This window comes from Ptychodera flava, chromosome 15, assembly GCF_041260155.1.
Source record: "Ptychodera flava strain L36383 chromosome 15, AS_Pfla_20210202, whole genome shotgun sequence".
Lineage (NCBI taxonomy): Eukaryota > Metazoa > Hemichordata > Enteropneusta > Ptychoderidae > Ptychodera > Ptychodera flava.
Window position 1 is genome coordinate 1,488,038 of NC_091942.1, and position 19,134 is coordinate 1,507,171.

The 19,134-nt window shown below is 38.9% G+C and overlaps 2 protein-coding genes across 2 annotated transcripts; both read left to right on the top strand.

Moving 5' to 3' along the window:
* Window positions 1-827: 827 nt before the first annotated feature.
* Window positions 828-2,429, top strand: LOC139150825 (heparan sulfate glucosamine 3-O-sulfotransferase 1-like). The gene has a single exon (XM_070723227.1). It carries the CDS (start codon window positions 908-910, stop codon window positions 2,198-2,200), a length of 1,293 nt encoding a protein of 430 aa, XP_070579328.1. The 5' UTR covers window positions 828-907; the 3' UTR covers window positions 2,201-2,429.
* A 5,929-nt stretch (window positions 2,430-8,358) lies between these two features.
* Window positions 8,359-12,187, top strand: LOC139150826 (uncharacterized). The gene is made up of 2 exons (XM_070723228.1): window positions 8,359-8,679; window positions 9,536-12,187. Exon 2 carries the CDS (start codon window positions 9,761-9,763, stop codon window positions 10,517-10,519), a length of 759 nt encoding a protein of 252 aa, XP_070579329.1. The 5' UTR covers window positions 8,359-8,679; window positions 9,536-9,760; the 3' UTR covers window positions 10,520-12,187.
* The last annotated feature ends 6,947 nt before the right edge of the window (window positions 12,188-19,134 follow it).

Below are 19,134 nucleotides of genomic sequence, written 5' to 3' on the forward strand. Positions count from 1 at the left end.
CGTTTTGCATAATAGGAAGTTTGCTAGTATTCAGTCTTGGCTAGACTTGGTTCAAGTCTGTGATTTGTGAATGTTTGAGTGGAGTGAACGCAATGATTTGTATTTTGCTTTCATGTGAAACGCGCGCATGAGTGGACGCTATGAGTGAGGTGAACGCTATACAATCCGGCAGAAACTAACTCACTATACTGCGCAGATTCAAAGGTAACGCATTCAATCGCTGGGAAAACCTGGCCTGGTCTACCAAATTCCGAATAGGTTTGTACGAAATAGGAGAGACACAAAAGAAACTAAATGATTTTATTTTTTAAAAATTCACCGACTTGAACCAAGTCTAAGTCTTGGCTTCAAATATATTACAATTGTGAAAGAACCTTTGTGCGGGCATTATTGGTAATAGTACACTGTTAGCATTTCTTAGACATATCGTAACATGCTTGTTCTCTCAAGAAGGTTTTTTTCAGTTGCCTCATTTGAAAAAGTACAGTACGCGTGCTTGATCCTCGAGATGTATTCACTGTGTCGCATAGATACATTTCAGACGATGTCATTGATTACGTCACTGTAAAAAGCGCAGATAAAGAAGCATTATCGAGGATGACCCAAACGACCCTTTTATGTGTTATTAAATCAAGTTTACATAGCAACTTCTGTGCCGTTAACGTTCCATACCGAAATCGTTGTATACCATTAGTCGGTAAATACTTGCACTGCTTTGTCACTGTCTCTCTTAACTCGCTGAAATACTTCAACACCTGATGTATGTTCTTTAGGGCTTACAGAAAGTGAAAGAGACAAAAGAAGGAACCATGTTACGTAATTAAACTAAAGGTATACGTGACGTCACTCGTGTGGGACGTGAGTCAATGCCGGCCGGTGCTTCGTTGGCAGTTTTTGACTTGCTAATATGTTAGACTCTAACCGTTTCACGCTTTCAAAATGCAGGAAAATACTTCTGGTTTTACTTCCATGCGTCGTTTTTGCCAGTTTCGTGTATCTCAACAGCGGGGAGACCAAGCCACGACAGAATCCTTCTTGGCGGGTAAGTCACGCAGGACTAACACTGTTTACCAAGTCACCAAGTGCTGTGACATGGAGAGACGGTGATGGTGAAGTCACGGACGAATGGTGGTTGCAGGAAAGCGAGCGAGACTCTCATAGTGTCAATCCTGTCTTGCCGCCAATTGACGTTTCCGGAAATACGAATGTCACCATGAAAGAATTTCATGTGAGTGCCTCTCTGGAGACACGTATTGAAGCGGAAACGAGGCAGGAGAAACCAGCGGTTAAGAATGAGAGTACGGCAGCGAGCAAAACACGGACGGCGAACTGGAAAATAATGCGGTGTCATGGCCGTGGACACAACGAATTTGTCAATAGTTGTGCAAGGCGTCTACCTCAGGCTCTCGGTATCGGAGTTAAAAAATGCGGCACAGGCGCTTTTTTGTTCTTCTTGGGCAGCCACCCGAGCATTGCGCCAAGAATAGGGGAAGTACATTTCTTTGACAAGTCCACAAATTACGAAAAAGGATTAGAATGGTATCGTAAATTGATGCCGTTCTCGACGAAGAACCAGTTCACAGTCGAAAAATCCCCCAAATATTTTGTAGCGCCCGAAGTTCCGCAGAGAGTTCTGGACGATTTATCTTCAAAGACAAAGTTGATATTGGTCACCTGCGATCCAGTGTCGCGGTCCATATCAGACTACGTCCATGAGTCCCTGATTAAATCATATCAACGACGAAGAAATATAACCAGGAAAGCATCTGCTTACGATATAAGGACAACGTTCAGCGATAGCGTCATTAAACCAGACGGATCTGTAAATGCTGAAAACGCTCTGATCAGTACCAGCATTTACGTCAACCATGTGCAGCGATGGTTGCAGTATTATCCCAGAAAACAAATATATTTTCTCGACGCTGAACTGATGAAAAGGGATCCCTATCAAGTCATGAGAGAACTGGAGGAGTTTCTCGACCTTCCCAGTTATTTCACAAGACAGCATTTCTTTCGCAATAAAAAGACTGGTTACTTTTGCCTGGCGAAACCCAGAGAGAGGTGCCTCCCGAAAAATAAGAATCGTCGACATCCGTCTGTGGACGAGAAGACGCTAGACACGCTAAGGAATTTCTATGCGCCGTTCAACAGGGAGTTTGCAAAGTTGGTGAATAAACATTTCCTGTGGATGGACAAATAGAAACCGAGACAGTCCAAGATTCTGTGATTTGCTTTCAGAATCTGTTTAAAATAATCCACTGAAACAGGATATAGCTACTTGATGCTGAGTGTGTGATTTGTTTGTAAATAAAACAATGATTATTTTGTTTGTATATTAAGTGCTGGGTTACATTATGGATAAGCGCGACATGATGTGGCAAAATTTGTTTTTGCATCGTAAGTTGATAAATTACCATTGTTTGCAACCATGTCGTGGGATACCTGCCTTTTCTTTATTATAGATGAGGGAAAATAGTAATATAATCAAAATTCTCATCAGGTGAGATAGCAGTACATCAAAACACAATTCTGCCTTCGTCTCTCAATTTTGGTCCGGTGTGCATACGTGTTCCTTTCTCAATGTCACATTTCTCAATCACAATCAATGTGTGTATGTATGTATGTATGTATGTATGTATGTATGTATGTATGTATGTATGTATGTGTGTGTGTGTGTGTGTGTGTGTGTGTGTGTGTGTGTGTGTATGCATGCATGCATGCATGCATGTATGTATGTATGTATGTGTGTGTATGTTACGACTAAGCGATTGCGGCATGTACTTTTGTACAATAATTTCGATCAGATCAACAGGGTCGGACATAAAGTGCAATAGTTAATTGGTAATCAGTACAGATTTCTCAACACAATAGGACTTAGGATGAAAGGACCCTTACGAGGTGTCTGTTCGTGACGTAACAGACGGTAGGAGTAGAATATCCACCGAAAACACTTTCGTTTCTGTTTGCTTTGGACATGAAGTTCTCTCGATCACCATGTGTCCAAAGCGGAGATGTTATTCACTAGTGCCGCATAAAAAACAAATTGAAACAGAAATTGTCACGTGTCAAACTTGAAATAGATGAACCAATCATTGCGCGCTGAGGGAAGGGTGACTGGCCTCATGTGAAGGCCCTCAATTATAACCGTACGATATACCGGTACCTCAATATGCAGGAGAAATAAGGCCACCCGCTATTGTATTATAGTTCGTTCACCCACTTCTGGTTGTATAGGTTAATAAATGGCAAATCGATCTGTCAACATTATACGACGTTCCCCGTGTAGTCTTCAGCCCCAGATATTAGTTTTTGCTCATATTTGTTATTAAAATGACGTCGTTTGAAACTGTCCCGAGTTAAAGGGAAACAGTTAAGGGAACTGCGCCGGTGAGAGTTTCTTGTTTACAAACAATGTATTTCTTGCACGATATCTAGATGCACCTCATCATCATAGCTGTAACATTTAAATAAGGCCTATATGATGTAGATTATGACTGACATGTTTTAACTTTCATCAATCACCATCGCACCTAGGATACCGTGTTAATATTGCTCGTATGGGTCCCATACAACATGTGTGAGGGCAGTTCCGACGACTGTATCCCTTTAATCAATTTGTTTTGGCAAGATGATAAACGGCACACTTCACGTCTGTACATGTAATTTTACCATCGTAGTTTGCAATGTCACCGTTAAGCACCAGTTGTAGTCTAACAACATCGTTCCCTGGCTGCAAAACATTTGAAGTTCATGAATTTAAATCGTAAACCCAGCTGACACCAGTGTATCATCATAATCATCATCTGCATCATCATCATCATCATATCATCATCATCATCATCATCATCATCATCATCATCATCATCAGTAACCAAAGAGATATCATGTTAGCTGAAATATAACTTGACACAGGCGCTCAATCAATCTTAAATCTTAGCTACTATTTGTACAAAGTTTTTTAAAGCTACAAAATCACAAAACTGAAGCATTGTGACATCATTTGCTAACCTTCCAAAGAATGAAACTATCACGCGATTCATGGTTAAAGACAAACAAACAATAAACATGAACAAAAACACATACCCTGGTGCAGACTTACATTTGGATATTCTGTATGGCTTCATAGTCCGTTATTTCATTGTTCATTCCGTTTTCGATGATGATGGTGACCATGGTGACGATGATAATGAAAGGATATGTTGTTATTGATGTCAGTAATTATTTTCTTGATGATGATGATGAAGAAGATGATGATGATGGTGTTGTTGGTGGTGACTGCTGATGTTGTCGATGCTGTTGTTGTTTGCTTCCACAACCGGCCTCCTCTAGATATGGCATTGGCCTCCTGACGTGCCGATGTTTACAAAATACTTAAATATTCACTTATGTGGCGGTTATTGGATGGAAAATCAGTTCAAAGATTTTTAAAGCAATGACTAAATAAGGTATCATCTGACCGTACTTCCAACGTGAACGATACAACCTTCCGCCGGTATTTATAATCAAACTTCGACTTGTCGTTTTTTCCGCAACTTTGTACAAGAAGTTTTCATTCGTTAGAATATTATTCTGGATACAAATAATGTGTGTAATATTACTCTATACAATTATTTCTCTCGTATTTTCACTGGCCGTATAAATATTTTGATATCGACAAGAAGGGAATAAATCCTAATTACTTCTGTTCATCTACAAAGGGTTGCCGTTGAGAAGTCACAAAAAAGAACACAAATACTGAGACGTGGTAACTTTACCCTGTATTGTAAGGTCAACAAACTATCAATTTGTTACGCTATTTAGTGTGGCGTTTTAACATAGTCGTTAGCGCCGAGTCGTCGAAATCATAGAAAAATGAACCCCCTCCATACGAATCACCTGACACTTTAAAACACTCGACTAAAGGGTTCATTGTGACAGCATTCACATTCTCGCAAGCCAGAGCATTTTTTCCATTTTTTCCTGCTTTTCGCGGCGTTGGGTGCAGCGATGGTTGCAGTATTATCCCAGAAAACAAATATATTTTCTCGACGCTGAACTGATGAAAAGGGATCCCTATCAAGTCATGAGAGAACTGGAGGAGTTTCTCGACCTTCCCAGTTATTTCACAAGACAGCATTTCTTTCGCAATAAAAAGACTGGTTACTTTTGCCTGGCGAAACCCAGAGAGAGGTGCCTCCCGAAAAATAAGAATCGTCGACATCCGTCTGTGGACGAGAAGACGCTAGACACGCTAAGGAATTTCTATGCGCCGTTCAACAGGGAGTTTGCAAAGTTGGTGAATAAACATTTCCTGTGGATGGACAAATAGAAACCGAGACAGTCCAAGATTCTGTGATTTGCTTTCAGAATCTATTTAAAATAATCCTCTGAAACAGGATATAGCTACTTAATGCTGAGTGTGTGATTTGTTTGTAAATAAAACAATGATTATTTTGTTTGTATATTAAGTGCTGGGTTACATTATGGATAAGCGCGACATGATGTGGCAAAATTTGTTTTTGCATCGTAAGTTGATAAATTACCATTGTTTGCAACCATGTCGTGGGATACCTGCCTTTTCTTTATTATAGATGAGGGAAAATAGTAATATAATCAAAATTCTCATCAGGTGAGATAGCAGTACATCAAAACACAATTCTGCCTTCGTCTATCGATTTTGGTCCGGTGTGCATACGTGTTCCTTTCTCAATGTCACATTTCTCAATCACAATCAATGTATGTATGTATGTATGTATGTGTGTGTGTGTGTGTGTGTGTGTGTGTGTGTGTGTGTGTGTGTGTGTGTGTGTGTGTGTGTATGCATGCATGCATGCATGCATGTATGTATGTGTGTGTATGTTACGACTAAGCGATTGCGGCATGTACTTTTGTACAATAATTTCGATCAGATCAACAGGGTCGGACATAAAGTGCAATAGTTAATTGGTAATCAGTACAGATTTCTCAACACAATAGGACTTAGGATGAAAGGACCCTTACGAGGTGTCTGTTCGTGACGTAACAGACGGTAGGAGTAGAATATCCACCGAAAACACTTTCGTTTCTGTTTGCTTTGGACATGAAGTTCTCTCGATCACCATGTGTCCAAAGCGGAGATGTTATTCACTAGTGCCGCATAAAAAACAAATTGAAACAGAAATTGTCACGTGTCAAACTTGAAATAGATGAACCAATCATTGCGCGCTGAGGGAAGGGTGACTGGCCTCATGTGAAGGCCCTCAATTATAACCGTACGATATACCGGTACCTCAATATGCAGGAGAAACTAAGGCCACCCGCTATTGTATTATAGTTCGTTCACCCACTTCTGGTTGTATAGGTTAATAAATGGCAAATCGATCTGTCAACATTATACGACGTTCCCCGTGTAGTCTTCAGCCCCAGATATTAGTTTTTGCTCATATTTGTTATTAAAATGACGTCGTTTGAAACTGTCCCGAGTTAAAGGGAAACAGTTAAGGGAACTGCGCCGGTGAGAGTTTCTTGTTTACAAACAATGTATTTCTTGCACGATATCTAGATGCACCTCATCATCATAGCTGTAACATTTAAATTAGGCCTATATGATGTAGATTATGACTGACATGTTTTAACTTTCATCAATCACCATCGCACCTAGGATACCGTGTTAATATTGCTCGTATGGGCCCCATACAACATGTGTGAGGGCAGTTCCGACGACTGTATCCCTTTAATCAATTTGTTTTGGCAAGATGATAAACGGCACACTTCACGTCTGTACATGTAATTTTACCATCGTAGTTTGCAATGTCACCGTTAAGCACCAGTTGTAGTCTAACAACATCGTTCCCTGGCTGCAAAACATTTGAAGTTCATGAATTTAAATCGTAAACCCAGCTGACACCAGTGTATCATCATAATCATCATCTGCATCATCATCATATCATCATCATCATCATCATCATCATCATCATCATCATCATCATCAGTAACCAAAGAGATATCATGTCAGCTGAAATATAACTTGACACAGGCGCTCAATCAATCTTAAATCTTAGCTACTATTTGTACAAAGTTTTTTAAAGCTACAAAATCACAAAACTGAAGCATTGTGACATCATTTGCTAACCTTCCAAAGAATGAAACTATCACGCGATTCATGGTTAAAGACAAACAAACAATAAACATGAACAAAAACACATACCCTGGTGCAGACTTACATTTGGATATTCTGTATGGCTTCATAGTCCGTTATTTCATTGTTCATTCCGTTTTCAATGATGATGGTGACCATGGTGACGATGATAATGAAAGGATATGTTGTTATTGATGTCAGTAATTATTTTCTTGATGATGATGAAGAAGAAGATGATGATGATGGTGTTGTTGGTGGTGACTGCTGATGTTGTCGATGCTGTTGTTGTTTGCTTCCACAATCGGCCTCCTCTAGATATGGCATTGGCCTCCTGACGTGCCGATGTTTACAAAATACTTAAATATTCACTTATGTGGCGGTTATTGGATGGAAAATCAGTTCAAAGATTTTTAAAGCAATGACTAAATAAGGTATCATCTGACCGTACTTCCAACGTGAACGATACAACCCTTCCGCCGGTATTTATAATCAAACTTCGACTTGTCGTTTTTTCCGCAACTTTGTACAAGAAGTTTTCATTCGTTAGAATATTATTCTGGATACAAATAATGTGTGTAATATTACTCTATACAATTATTTCTCTCGTATTTTCACTGGCCGTATAAATATTTTGATATCGACAAGAAGGGAATAAATCCTAATTACTTCTGTTCATCTACAAAGGGTTGCCGTTGAGAAGTCACAAAAAAAGAACACAAATACTGAGACGTGGTAACTTTACCCTGTATTGTAAGGTCAACAAACTATCAATTTGTTACGCTATTTAGTGTGGCGTTTTAACATAGTCGTTAGCGCCGAGTCGTCGAAATCATTGAAAAATGAACCCCCTCCATACGAATCACCTGACACTTTAAAACACTCGACTAAAGGGTTCATTGTGACAGCATTCACATTCTCGCAAGCCAGAGCATTTTTTCCATTTTTTCCTGCTTTTCGCGGCGTTGGGTGAGAAGACTCGCCGAAGAGGGCGTGGTGTACGACGATGCAGCATTCACTGTCGCGCCACCAGAGTTAGCGCCTCTAACTGATAAACTGATCTCGGTCACGTGATTGGCCAGTAAACTGTTTCCATGACAACGATACTGGTCTCTGTAATTTTCAGAAATTCAGTCGGTGACTTTTCCCGACAGAGGCTCTAATCGAATTGTATTATTAAACCGACAGCCGAAAATTAAAATCATACAAACTGCTCGTCAATTGGAACAGAAACCTAAAAACAGCAATGGCAATCGTCACGACCGCCATAGCTTCACTCTTTGCCGTATCATAATATATGTACTATCAAATGAAAGTGTTGCAATGTTTGCATATGACCTTCATATTGGTGAACCATACATGTGTCAACGCTAATGTAACACCATATCTTTTAAATCACTGATCGATGGGTATGATATTCAACACGTGCAAACGACATCAAGTCTTATGTTAGTATGACATTGTAGGGAAACGGTCCGCAGCTGTTAGTCTGGTGTCAGAGCTCAAATGAGATGTTAATGTTATGTAACGAAAACACTACGAACACTGATGGTTTTATTCGTCTGCAGTGCTTGTGCTGAAGTCAGGTAAGGCGTTATTTGTTTACCGGGCGTAAATTTAGTGTAATTTTATTAACTATCTGCTGTATTCAGCAAGGTGCCAATTTCAAGGTTAAGATGATAAGCTTACCGTTTGGTAAGTTATTTCTGTATATTTAAATGTTATCGACATCAGGTGTCTAGCTAGTCATTTTATGCTATGATGTGTAACTCTCATTGATTGGTTAGTGATGATTACAAATACAAACGCCCAGTAAGACTGTGGAATATACATATAACTTTCACATTTTGCGGCGACAGAGTAGAAATGACATTTATTTTATCAGTCCATCATCCAACGGGCATTAGCCCAATTACAGGATGAGGAATACTTCTGTTATAGCGTGGACTGTACGGATATACAGACTATTCCAATGGACAAGAGAACGTGATCTCATTAATGAAAGCCTCGCTCATCATCGTTATCGGACCACATAAATTTCAGATGTAAATAATTTGACACCGGATTAATCTTCACATTGGCAATCCCATACCGATAAAGACTTCATTGGCTTATGTTCTGGAACAATGGTATCTTTACAATTGTCTGTGAACGTTATTGACATTTGATGGTTTGTGTGTTTGCATGTTGCCATAGAGACTTTAACAAGAGTCGCTAAATAGAGCCATTCAACAGAAAGTAAAGGAGTTGAATCGATCCAGTGCCTGACAAATGTTTTAAAATAGTGGGTTATAATAATGCAGTTATACTCAGGAAAAAACCCTTCCAGCAAACTACATTTTGCATAAAATAACTACTGTGCATTCATCTAAGGAAGACATTTATTTAACATGTCTACGATCAATTAATTTTATTGGTTTTTAAATTTCCCTTTTCTGACAGACCGGGAAGAGCGACAACTTCTGTCACTATAAATGGCATTGTCAAATTCGAAGTCATATCTGTCTTTGCATTACGATCTGATGGATGGATAGTGCATGGCATAGAAGATGTTCTTCGCGATAATCCATTTCTGTCAACGTAAGTTCAGTCAGGATATCACGTAACAGAGGGATTTCAATATTATTTTTCTTCTACAATAAGGAAAATATCATCATCTTCATCATCATGGCAAATTCAAGGACAAAACGAATATCTGTAGCATCGGGGCCAAATTACGGCCCCGGGCGATCTGTTGCCAACCCGCATCAGCGGAAAGTCAGCGTCGTCAACGCGAGCAACGCCCGAGTTCCGGATGTACCGATCGCCAAGAAACAATTGAACTGGGACTCGCCGACGCAAAAGCCTAGTGGCATTTGTGCCGATAAAATGAAGATTATTTCAATCCTAATATTGGGAGGCTCCGCATTGCTGCTTGGCGTAATATTTGCCGTCACTTCGTTTGTGATTTGGAACAACAAAATTTTAGAAATCGTCGGGCCTTGCTTGATTGGTGTAGGTGCCGTATTATGTATTTTAGGTGGCTTTTCACTGGCAAAGAAGACACGAGGAAGCAATCAAGGGGAGGACTGTAATAAAGAGGGAGAGGACGGGGGAGGGTATATCGACCCAACCTTGCGAAATGTATCACTCGCCGAGATCAAAGAAGAAGCGGCACCTGATGAGTGTGAACTTTACGAGGAAAGTGGATACAAACAAACGACCTCAACCGGTGCAAATGTTAAAACAAAGTCGGTAAACGATGTCGTGAAGGACTTCGATTCAGACACAGTGCCTGGGATGGTTCCATTGCCTAACGTCGCTGTTGGAGAGACAGACCTGAATGCACCGATGGTTGCATATCCCAACATTCCTCGCGGTGAAGGGGATATAAAGATGGCATCAGCTACTTACAAAGTGCCCATGGCAACAAAAGCTGATATTTGAATTGACTGTTTTACTTTTCGGCGGTGTAAATAAGCTTCACTTTCCAACAAATACAATTACGCAACGTTTCTACGTACAGCTATTGAAATAAAGAGGAAGGCAACAGACCTGTAAGATAAGGAATTTTCTGTCAACAGTGTCGCTATTTGCTGGTCTAAACTTTACCTATATACATGCACGCTATATCAATCACGCAACATTTGGCATGGTTGCACGGTAACAGACTTCATGATAAAACTTCCAGTCAGTGTATAAGCTGACAATTTCAGTCACAGGTCAGCAAGCTGAGACGAGAAGCCGAATTCATTGGATGTCTTCATTTCCAGGAATAAGCCTCGGAGTGAGAAACTTGAAAATTTAATATGCACGGAACAAAATACCGAAACATCAAATTCTATGGTTGTCGAGGCGTCAAATCAATCTATTCTCGACCGCGGGTCATCCGGGTACTTGCAGGTTCTTACGTCATTTTTGTGTCACAGCGCCGTGAAAACAAATAATTGAAGTTCGGATTTTTCAACCACCAAAGCACTATTCAAAGTTTCAGTATACATAAATGACATAACTTTTAGTTCTGCTTTTTTTCCGCACAATTTCTGTATCATTCTCTCTGTATCGTCTGATCTCCCTTTCACCTTGCTCGTATGCGTTTTCACCTACTGACGTCACTCCGCGGTCGAGAATTAATCACATCAGTGTTATTTTTCCCATAACTATCCACACAATACTTTGGAAAGAATGCCCCACCATTACAGTGAGATTGACGTTGCACGAGGCAATCGCGAGGCTCACAGTAGAATCACACAGTGAAAGATTTCCTGGATAACATTTCTGTGATGTAACAATTTTTCGCAGCAGCCTATAACTAAGACACATTTTCACCCAGCAGATTCAATTCATTAGCATCGCTGCTGCGGTGTAGGAATAAACAAACATTAAGTGGAGAGAAAGAACTCGTCAATGTGCTTTTGAAGATCTGTAACAATGGTATGAGCGAGAAATTATGAAACAGCAAGATCGGGGAAGTCTGGGTCATCAAAACACATGCAGACTAGATTATGGTTTGAATTTACCCGATTGCTAACCTTAGCGCCAACTGACAGTAAAGTCTACACGGTAAATACAGTGTCATCACTTTTCATTCTTGAATCCTTTGATGTACTCGATACATGGCGAGACTGAATATATCAGGGAAGAAGAAATTCAAACAAATATCGTTCGAAAAGTGGACAAAGCAGTCTCTCAACTCCTCCTCGTCTACATTCCTATTTTGCTTCAGGTGCGCCGAGATTAGTCAGTTGATAGTGACACTTCAATGTCACGTGATCTTCAACAGTTTTTATGGCGCATTATCTGAACAGTTCCCTTGCCGATCATGGATTATTGAATTTAAAAATTGATGACTTTATCGTAATGTTTTGAATATACCCATCGGCGAGATCAAATGTCATTTATCAAACCGTACCCCAGCAGCCTTGCGGGACTGCAAAAATAGATATTATCTTGTACTATTGCTGAAGAAAGAGGGAAGCGTGAACAAATTAATTATCTTTTTTTAATGTGGAATCTAGATTAGGCTTGCATCTAAATCAGACAGGTTTGGCTGAGTACCATTATTCTAAATTATGCAAATGTGGGACAAGACACAGAAAGAATGGTTGTCAGATCAATAAAAAAAGAAAAAATTACTTCTTTCAATCGAAAATTGCAAGACATCTAAAAGCTTGACACGAAGGCTTAAATGTGTAAATGCAGATCGAGAGAGAGAGAGAGAGAGAGAGAGAGAGAGAGAGAGAGAGAGAGAGAGAGAGAGAGAGAGAGATCATTTTCACCATACACATAGGCACTCTCCCTGCAAACAGATTGAACAATTATGACGACTCAAATGTATGTTGTACAAATTAAATGAGTTTACTCTACACCTTAAAGCGACCAAGAGGATCTTCTTGAAACGAAAGCTCACTTGAAACTCTTCGCCGGTAAATCACCAGGCAACAATGGCCGAGTTTATATGAGGGTTTTGCGTTCAATTAATCTGCATTTCGTTCAAAGCTTCAACAGATCACTCTCATCGAGTGTCTGTTCCGATTTCAACAGCAGGCAATACTCAGTTTTATCATAAAAAGGAAAAAGATAAACCACTCGGCAAATTCCTATTTTAAGAAAGATGATTCATTTTCGAATCTCCGATATAATAAAATATCAAACAGTCATCCATATATTGTATAATCATTTTCACTTAGTAATGTACATCTCACGATAGAGTAAAAGAAAGTAAAACCATTACTTCGTGACCCTACGAACACCATCCATCCGATGGTCAATTATTTGTGTATTTTCCATTTGATGACATGAACCAATATTAAAAATGTGTACATCGACTTTGCTGCTCAATTCATCAATTATTCAGTTTTGAGATGCAAGCACCTAGATGGGTGGAGTCGGACATCTTGAAACGCAACAGATAAATTTGGTGAGGATTCATTTTCAATCAAGTCAGTCAACATTAAAATAAATAACGGTAAATGTGACGCCGTTGGTGATTTCTGACGGACAATCCTAATTACGCAAGCAGTCGTCAATAACTTAGGATAGCTTTCAGCAGTCGGATATTATATCGTAGTGTATGGTGTTTTATCACATGAACTGGCCCGAATTCCCACCTGTGTGACGTAGAACAGGACGGATAAGAAATCCGAATTACCCCTGTTGTACGTCATCAACCGGAACTTTTTTCTTGCATGGTACCGTTCATACATGCGGGTCGCGACGTGAATATGTAGACCGATTTGTCGTGATCGATGCCATGCTCTCATGACACTTTTTCAAAAAAGGTGACCCGATAAATCCACACATGGAAACATAGAAGGCATGTCCAGCGAAATTTCGAGTCGCTAAAACTATAGCTGTTCCCGAGAATCGAATGGGGATACCGCCGATCCAGTCGAGTCGCCTCGTAAGGCTCAATGTGGACGTCGTACCTGGCGATCCCGGTTGGCGATAAACCTGAAATCTTCACCTCAACGGAAGTTCAACTGAATAAATGATTACTGTATAATCTTCGGGAAAGCGACATACAGGCAAAAGCATAAAGTCATTCGACTAACAACGATAAATATTTCCTTTATCATACAAAAAATTACGTAAATTCTTGCTCGGAATCAAACCTGTAGCGCGGCGCGTAAGGCTGTAGCGATAGCGAAGACATCAACTGTTGAGCCTGTATGTGCATTGCAGCGCTGTGGAATCCGATGTACTTCGAAAGTTGACTCAGACAACACTCAAAACAGAGTTTCCGTCAAGTAAAATTAGGATGTATCTACGGGTGAGATACAACTGCAAACATCAAAGTCCTTAAGACGAAAACATTGACGACCGAGATCGGGATTAACGAGTTGACACCGGCATGGCAGAGACCGGTGACGGCAGCGTTGTGGGCGTAAACATGCAATGAGGTACACTCTGTGTGTCATCGAACGGAATCTTTCGCGCTCGCCACGGTCGTAAACTTGTGTGATATTTTGAAAAGCCATGGAATCTCTGAGAATGAGAATTACTGTTTCGATCGTGTCGACTTGCCTTTGTATCGGTACAGCGCGAGACAATGATTGACAGGTTCACGTGACCGAATCCGTATGTCTGGTTGGTGGAGATACCATTTCATGTAGCAAATTTCAGCTTGATGGGATTTATGAATGAAAGTATCTCCTGGGTGACGGGCCGCTTTACTCTTTAAATGAAAGTAATCCGCGTAAGTAAAACACAAATCGCGACGAAATTCATGCAATTTGTTACGATAATTTTGATCCATCTACGTCAAAAGAAAAATAAGAAGACTGTTCATGTGATAAATATATAATCCCATGGTATTTTTCTCTGTTTGACGTCATCGTATACGAGTGTTTTTCGCGGAGCCGTACAACTTCTCGCCGAACAAACAGAGAAAAATACCATGGGATTATATATAATTATTAATGAACTGATGTCAGATGCAGTTTGTACCTATCTATTTCATAATGAAATACAGTGCCATTACATTTGTCATCAGATAGGGAAAAGATGAATTGAAGTGCCTAAATTCATGTGAATGTCAAATATTTCTCAATATCATCACTGTACCAGTCTCTTCATAGCATTAAGTTGCGTTCCTTGCATTACACATATCAATCAATTATGGATGTCCTTATTACATATTTCGACTTCTTCACTTGCGACAAGATTTGTACATCAATGAATTTGTGACTAACGTACCATTATAACGTAATACAGAATGACTTTAAATAAATGCAATCAATATATAGATTTGCTAGACATCCATTCTATTTGACTCCAAATCTTCCTCTGGGATTTCATGCGGCCGCTCTTTCTGTTTGATGAGTCATTTACCGTATTAATGGATGGCGATGACAGGTGAGATAGGTCAAAGTTTTATATTTCATGTGTTCTAAAATAAATCGCTTTTGCGAGCTGTTCTTTGCACATGACAGAGTAATTGCTTGGTGTTAGGCGCTGTTTCTCAGCTTGCAACACTGTCTCTCTAATCCATGCGAATTACCTTCCTGAATTTCTTCAGAGGGTTTAGTCCCAACAAACCTTACTTGTGAGTCCCATGGGGTGAATATTTCTCAGTGCCGTCAAAGGACCGTCTCTTTCTGCAGGTGAAAGTTAATGTGACAAAATGTTGACGAAATGTAATGTGCCTCTGGGACATGTCTTCCGATTTTTTAAAATATTTACAATACATTACTGATCTGCTATTTACAATACATTACTGATCTGCTATAATACATTACTGATCTGCTCTTTACAATACATTACTGATCTGCTATTTACAATACATTACTGATCTGCTATTTACAATACATTACTGATCTGCTATTTGTTTCGACTCAGTTTAACGCTGTAGATTAAAGATTTTCACCGTTCTAATTTCTAAATGGAGAACTTGATTTTCCTAATAGAGTTAACACAAGGGTGGCGGCCATTTTGAATTTCAAATAGTTTAAAATAAAAAAGTCCAGGTAAATTCCTTCTCTCATTCCAAAATTTGCACTGTAACCCCATGTTTGTGTTTTTGATTATGAAAAAATAAGTTTAAGTTTCTTCTATACGCTTTAGGAGAGTAGAATCACTTTATTTAAATAATCAGTTTCGGAACCACAAAATTTGTAAATGTCTGTACAATAATTTATAACCTATTTGTTGTGTGATTACCTGTGTCTATTGTTAATGGTATCGCTTATTTTCCCCTGCACATACTTTCTATTGACTTGTCATATTCATTACTATTATTATTATTATTATTATTATTATTATTATTATTATTATTAGACTTTATTTAAACTCGATAGACTGTTGAGCCGAAGGCTCTTCTCACACAGTGTCGAGATGCAAGAAATATACAATATGTACATTGAAGGATATAAAAAAACGGAACAGAGAAAAACAAAACATTAAGACAGCAAGAAACAGACGACAAAATATAAAAAAAACGCCAAAAATGGCTTAAAAATTACATTTTGCCCAAAAGATGAGACTTACATTACGTTTTAAAAGAGTGAAGAGTATAGCAAAATTTGACATCTGCTGGTAAACTATTCCATACTTTGACACCGCTATACGTAAAACTCCTCTTAAAAATTTGAGTTCTGTGTCTTGGAATATATAATTCATTTCTGTCTACAGATCTTGTACTACGACTGTGGACGTTCTGGACACTTCTAAAAACATTCAAATAATTAGGAGCCAAATTATTTTGGACTTTGTACATCAAGACTGATTCATTAAAAACAATCCTTTCTCTAAATGGTAACCAGTTTAAAACGTCGAATAAATTACGACTAGGAGTGCTAAAATCTGAGTCTAAAAGTACTCTGGCTACAGCTTTCTGTAGTCTTTCAACACGAAGTAAAAGTTTGTTGGAACAATGACCCCATATGTTAGAACAATAGTCAAAATGGGGTAATATAAAACAATTGTAAAATATCATCTTAGCTCTCTGAGTTAAAAAGGGACGAATACGTTTTAGATGCAGCAATTTAAAGGCTACCTTACTACAAACTGAATTTACTTGCTTTTCCCAATTTAGGGTGTCGTCAATGGTTACACCCAACAATTTTTCATGGGTTACACAATCGAGCTGATCATTGCCACACATAACATTGATATGATTTTCGTTCTGGCTTTTTTCTGCGTTGTACCAATGACAATAACCTTAGTTTTCTTTGAATTAACACACATGCTATTTTGATCGCACCAGCGTGTGATCAGATTCATATCTCTGCTCAGCTTGGTTTCAATTTCGTTAACTTTGGGACTGATCACCTGAGCTGCTGTGTCATCAGCATACATATACATATCAGAATTTTCAGAAGCCAGAGGGAGGTCATTTATAAAAAGTAGGAACAACAGGGGCCCTAAAATAGATCCCTGCGGTACACCTGTACTGACAGGAAGAGAATCACCCAGGGTTCCATTAAAGGATACCGACTGAGTTCTGTTTGCGAGGTATGAAGTGAAAAAGCCCATTGTCTGCTCTGAACAACCATAAAGTCTGACTTTCTTAAGTAAAGTACCATGATGAACTAGGTCAAAGGCTTTTCTAAAATCAACGAGTAAAACACCTATTAGATTTCCACTATCGATTGCCTGGTACCATGAGTTGGTAATGTTAGTCAAAGCTGTTTGACAAGAGTGAAACGTACGAAAACCGGATTGTTTATCTGACAGTAAATTGTGAAATGAAAGAAAATTGTAAAAATGACTATGTACATGTCTTTCTAACAATTTTGACAGAACAGGAAGGACTGAAATAGGTCTGTAGTTTGCGATGTTATCTTTGATACCCTTTTTGAACAGAGGAGTTACTTTAGCGGACTTCCATTGACTTGGAAAAAGTATTTGTTGTGATTACATAATTAAAAAGAGCTGTGAGACTCGGTGTGATTTGACCTGCGCCAATTTCAAAATCTTGAACTGATGCCGTCTAAACCAGTGGATTTGTTACAATTTAAATTCATAAGATATTTCAAAATGTCTGAGTCTTTTAGCAATGTCATATTGAATTTTGCATCATCCGGAAGGTGTTTTGTTATAAAATTTGTCAATTTGTTGAGAAAATCATCGTTGTTGTTTGCTTGTTTTATGTATTCTGAAGCTACATTTGTGAAAAAGTTGTTAAAAGTGTCAGCAATGTCTTTTATTTCATTACCTTCTCTGATAAGAAATGTAGGATTCTGTGATTGTGAGCGTGGAACGAGATGTTTGAAAACTTTCCAAAAATCGTTTGAGCAATTATTCAACATACCATTGTAAAAATCACGTTTAGCTGCCCTGATTAAACCTGTGACTTTATTTCTCCATTTCTTGTATAATTCAAATGATTTATTTTGTTTGTGATTATCTCTAATCTTGATTGAGAGTTCAATATCCTCATTCCACCATTCTGGAATTTTTGGATATTTTACACGTTTTTCTTTGATTGGTGCATGTTTGTTCACAACACCTAGAAATAACTTATTCCATGTGTCTAACATATCAGTGATATTATCAGAACTGCTGACAATTGACCATGGAACTTCTGCAAGATCTCTACAAAATGTTTCCGACTCAAATTTCTTTGTACATCTGTATTTAATTGTGTGTTTACCTTTACCAATAGATTTGCTAGAAGTTTGTCCAATAATATAAGCAGGGAAGTGATCGCTTAATCCAATACACGCTACGCCAGTATGAATTATCTTTTCAGGGTCTGTCGTCAAAATATGATCGATACAAGTACTAGAATTATTCATCACCCTTGTGGGTGAGTTTATCATATTTACCAACCCAAATGAACTACAAATCGATGTCCATTCTTTACAGTTTCTACTTTCCGTTAAAATATCTACATTAAAGTCACCAATGATAATTACTTCAAAATTTTCGCTGATCACTCGGTCCAACGTAGATTCAAAAGTAGTAAACCATGCGGCGGTGGAATCTGGAGGCCTGTATATGGTACCGAGGAGAAATTGGTTTGAGTTTGTGAAGTTGAGTTGTATCCATAGATCTTCGATGCCACTGGTTTGAAGGTCAGGCCTCTCTATATATTTCAGGGTTGACGATAAGTACATCGCAACACCACCGGCGAATTTAGTGTGCCGATCTCTTCTAATAAGAGTATAACCGTGAATATTGCAGGTTACATTACTGTGGCTGTCATTAAGCCAAGTTTCGGTAATGCCACAGACTTGTAAATTCGACTCAGTTAGTATGCATTTGAGTTCGTCGAAATGTTTGTAAATACTCCTAATATTCCTTGTCCATATCTGTAAGCCTTTCGGAGAGTTACAAGGAATAATTATCGGACAAGGCGAGATGTTTGATGCATGCACAGGTGATTCTGTGTCGGCAAGGCATGCATCACAATACCATTTTAATAGCGTTCGTCACTGCCTTCCAACAGCTGTTCGTCAAGACATTGTTTGTGCCATGATCTGTAGCAGCAAATACAGTACACTTGTGTATCGGAAAAATAAATGGTAGAGTTACAACCTGAGCATAATTCCAGAGTAGTGGGACAACTTTCCTGGTTCCTGTTGACAGCGACTAGGTCAGGCTCTACACCAGGTCCT

Excerpts from the sequence above, each read along its gene's own strand:
- LOC139150825 (XM_070723227.1), top strand. The coding sequence starts at position 908 with ATGTTAGACTCTAACCGTTTCACGCTTTCAAAATGCAGGAAAATACTT.
- LOC139150826 (XM_070723228.1), top strand. The coding sequence starts at position 9,761 with ATGGCAAATTCAAGGACAAAACGAATATCTGTAGCATCGGGGCCAAAT.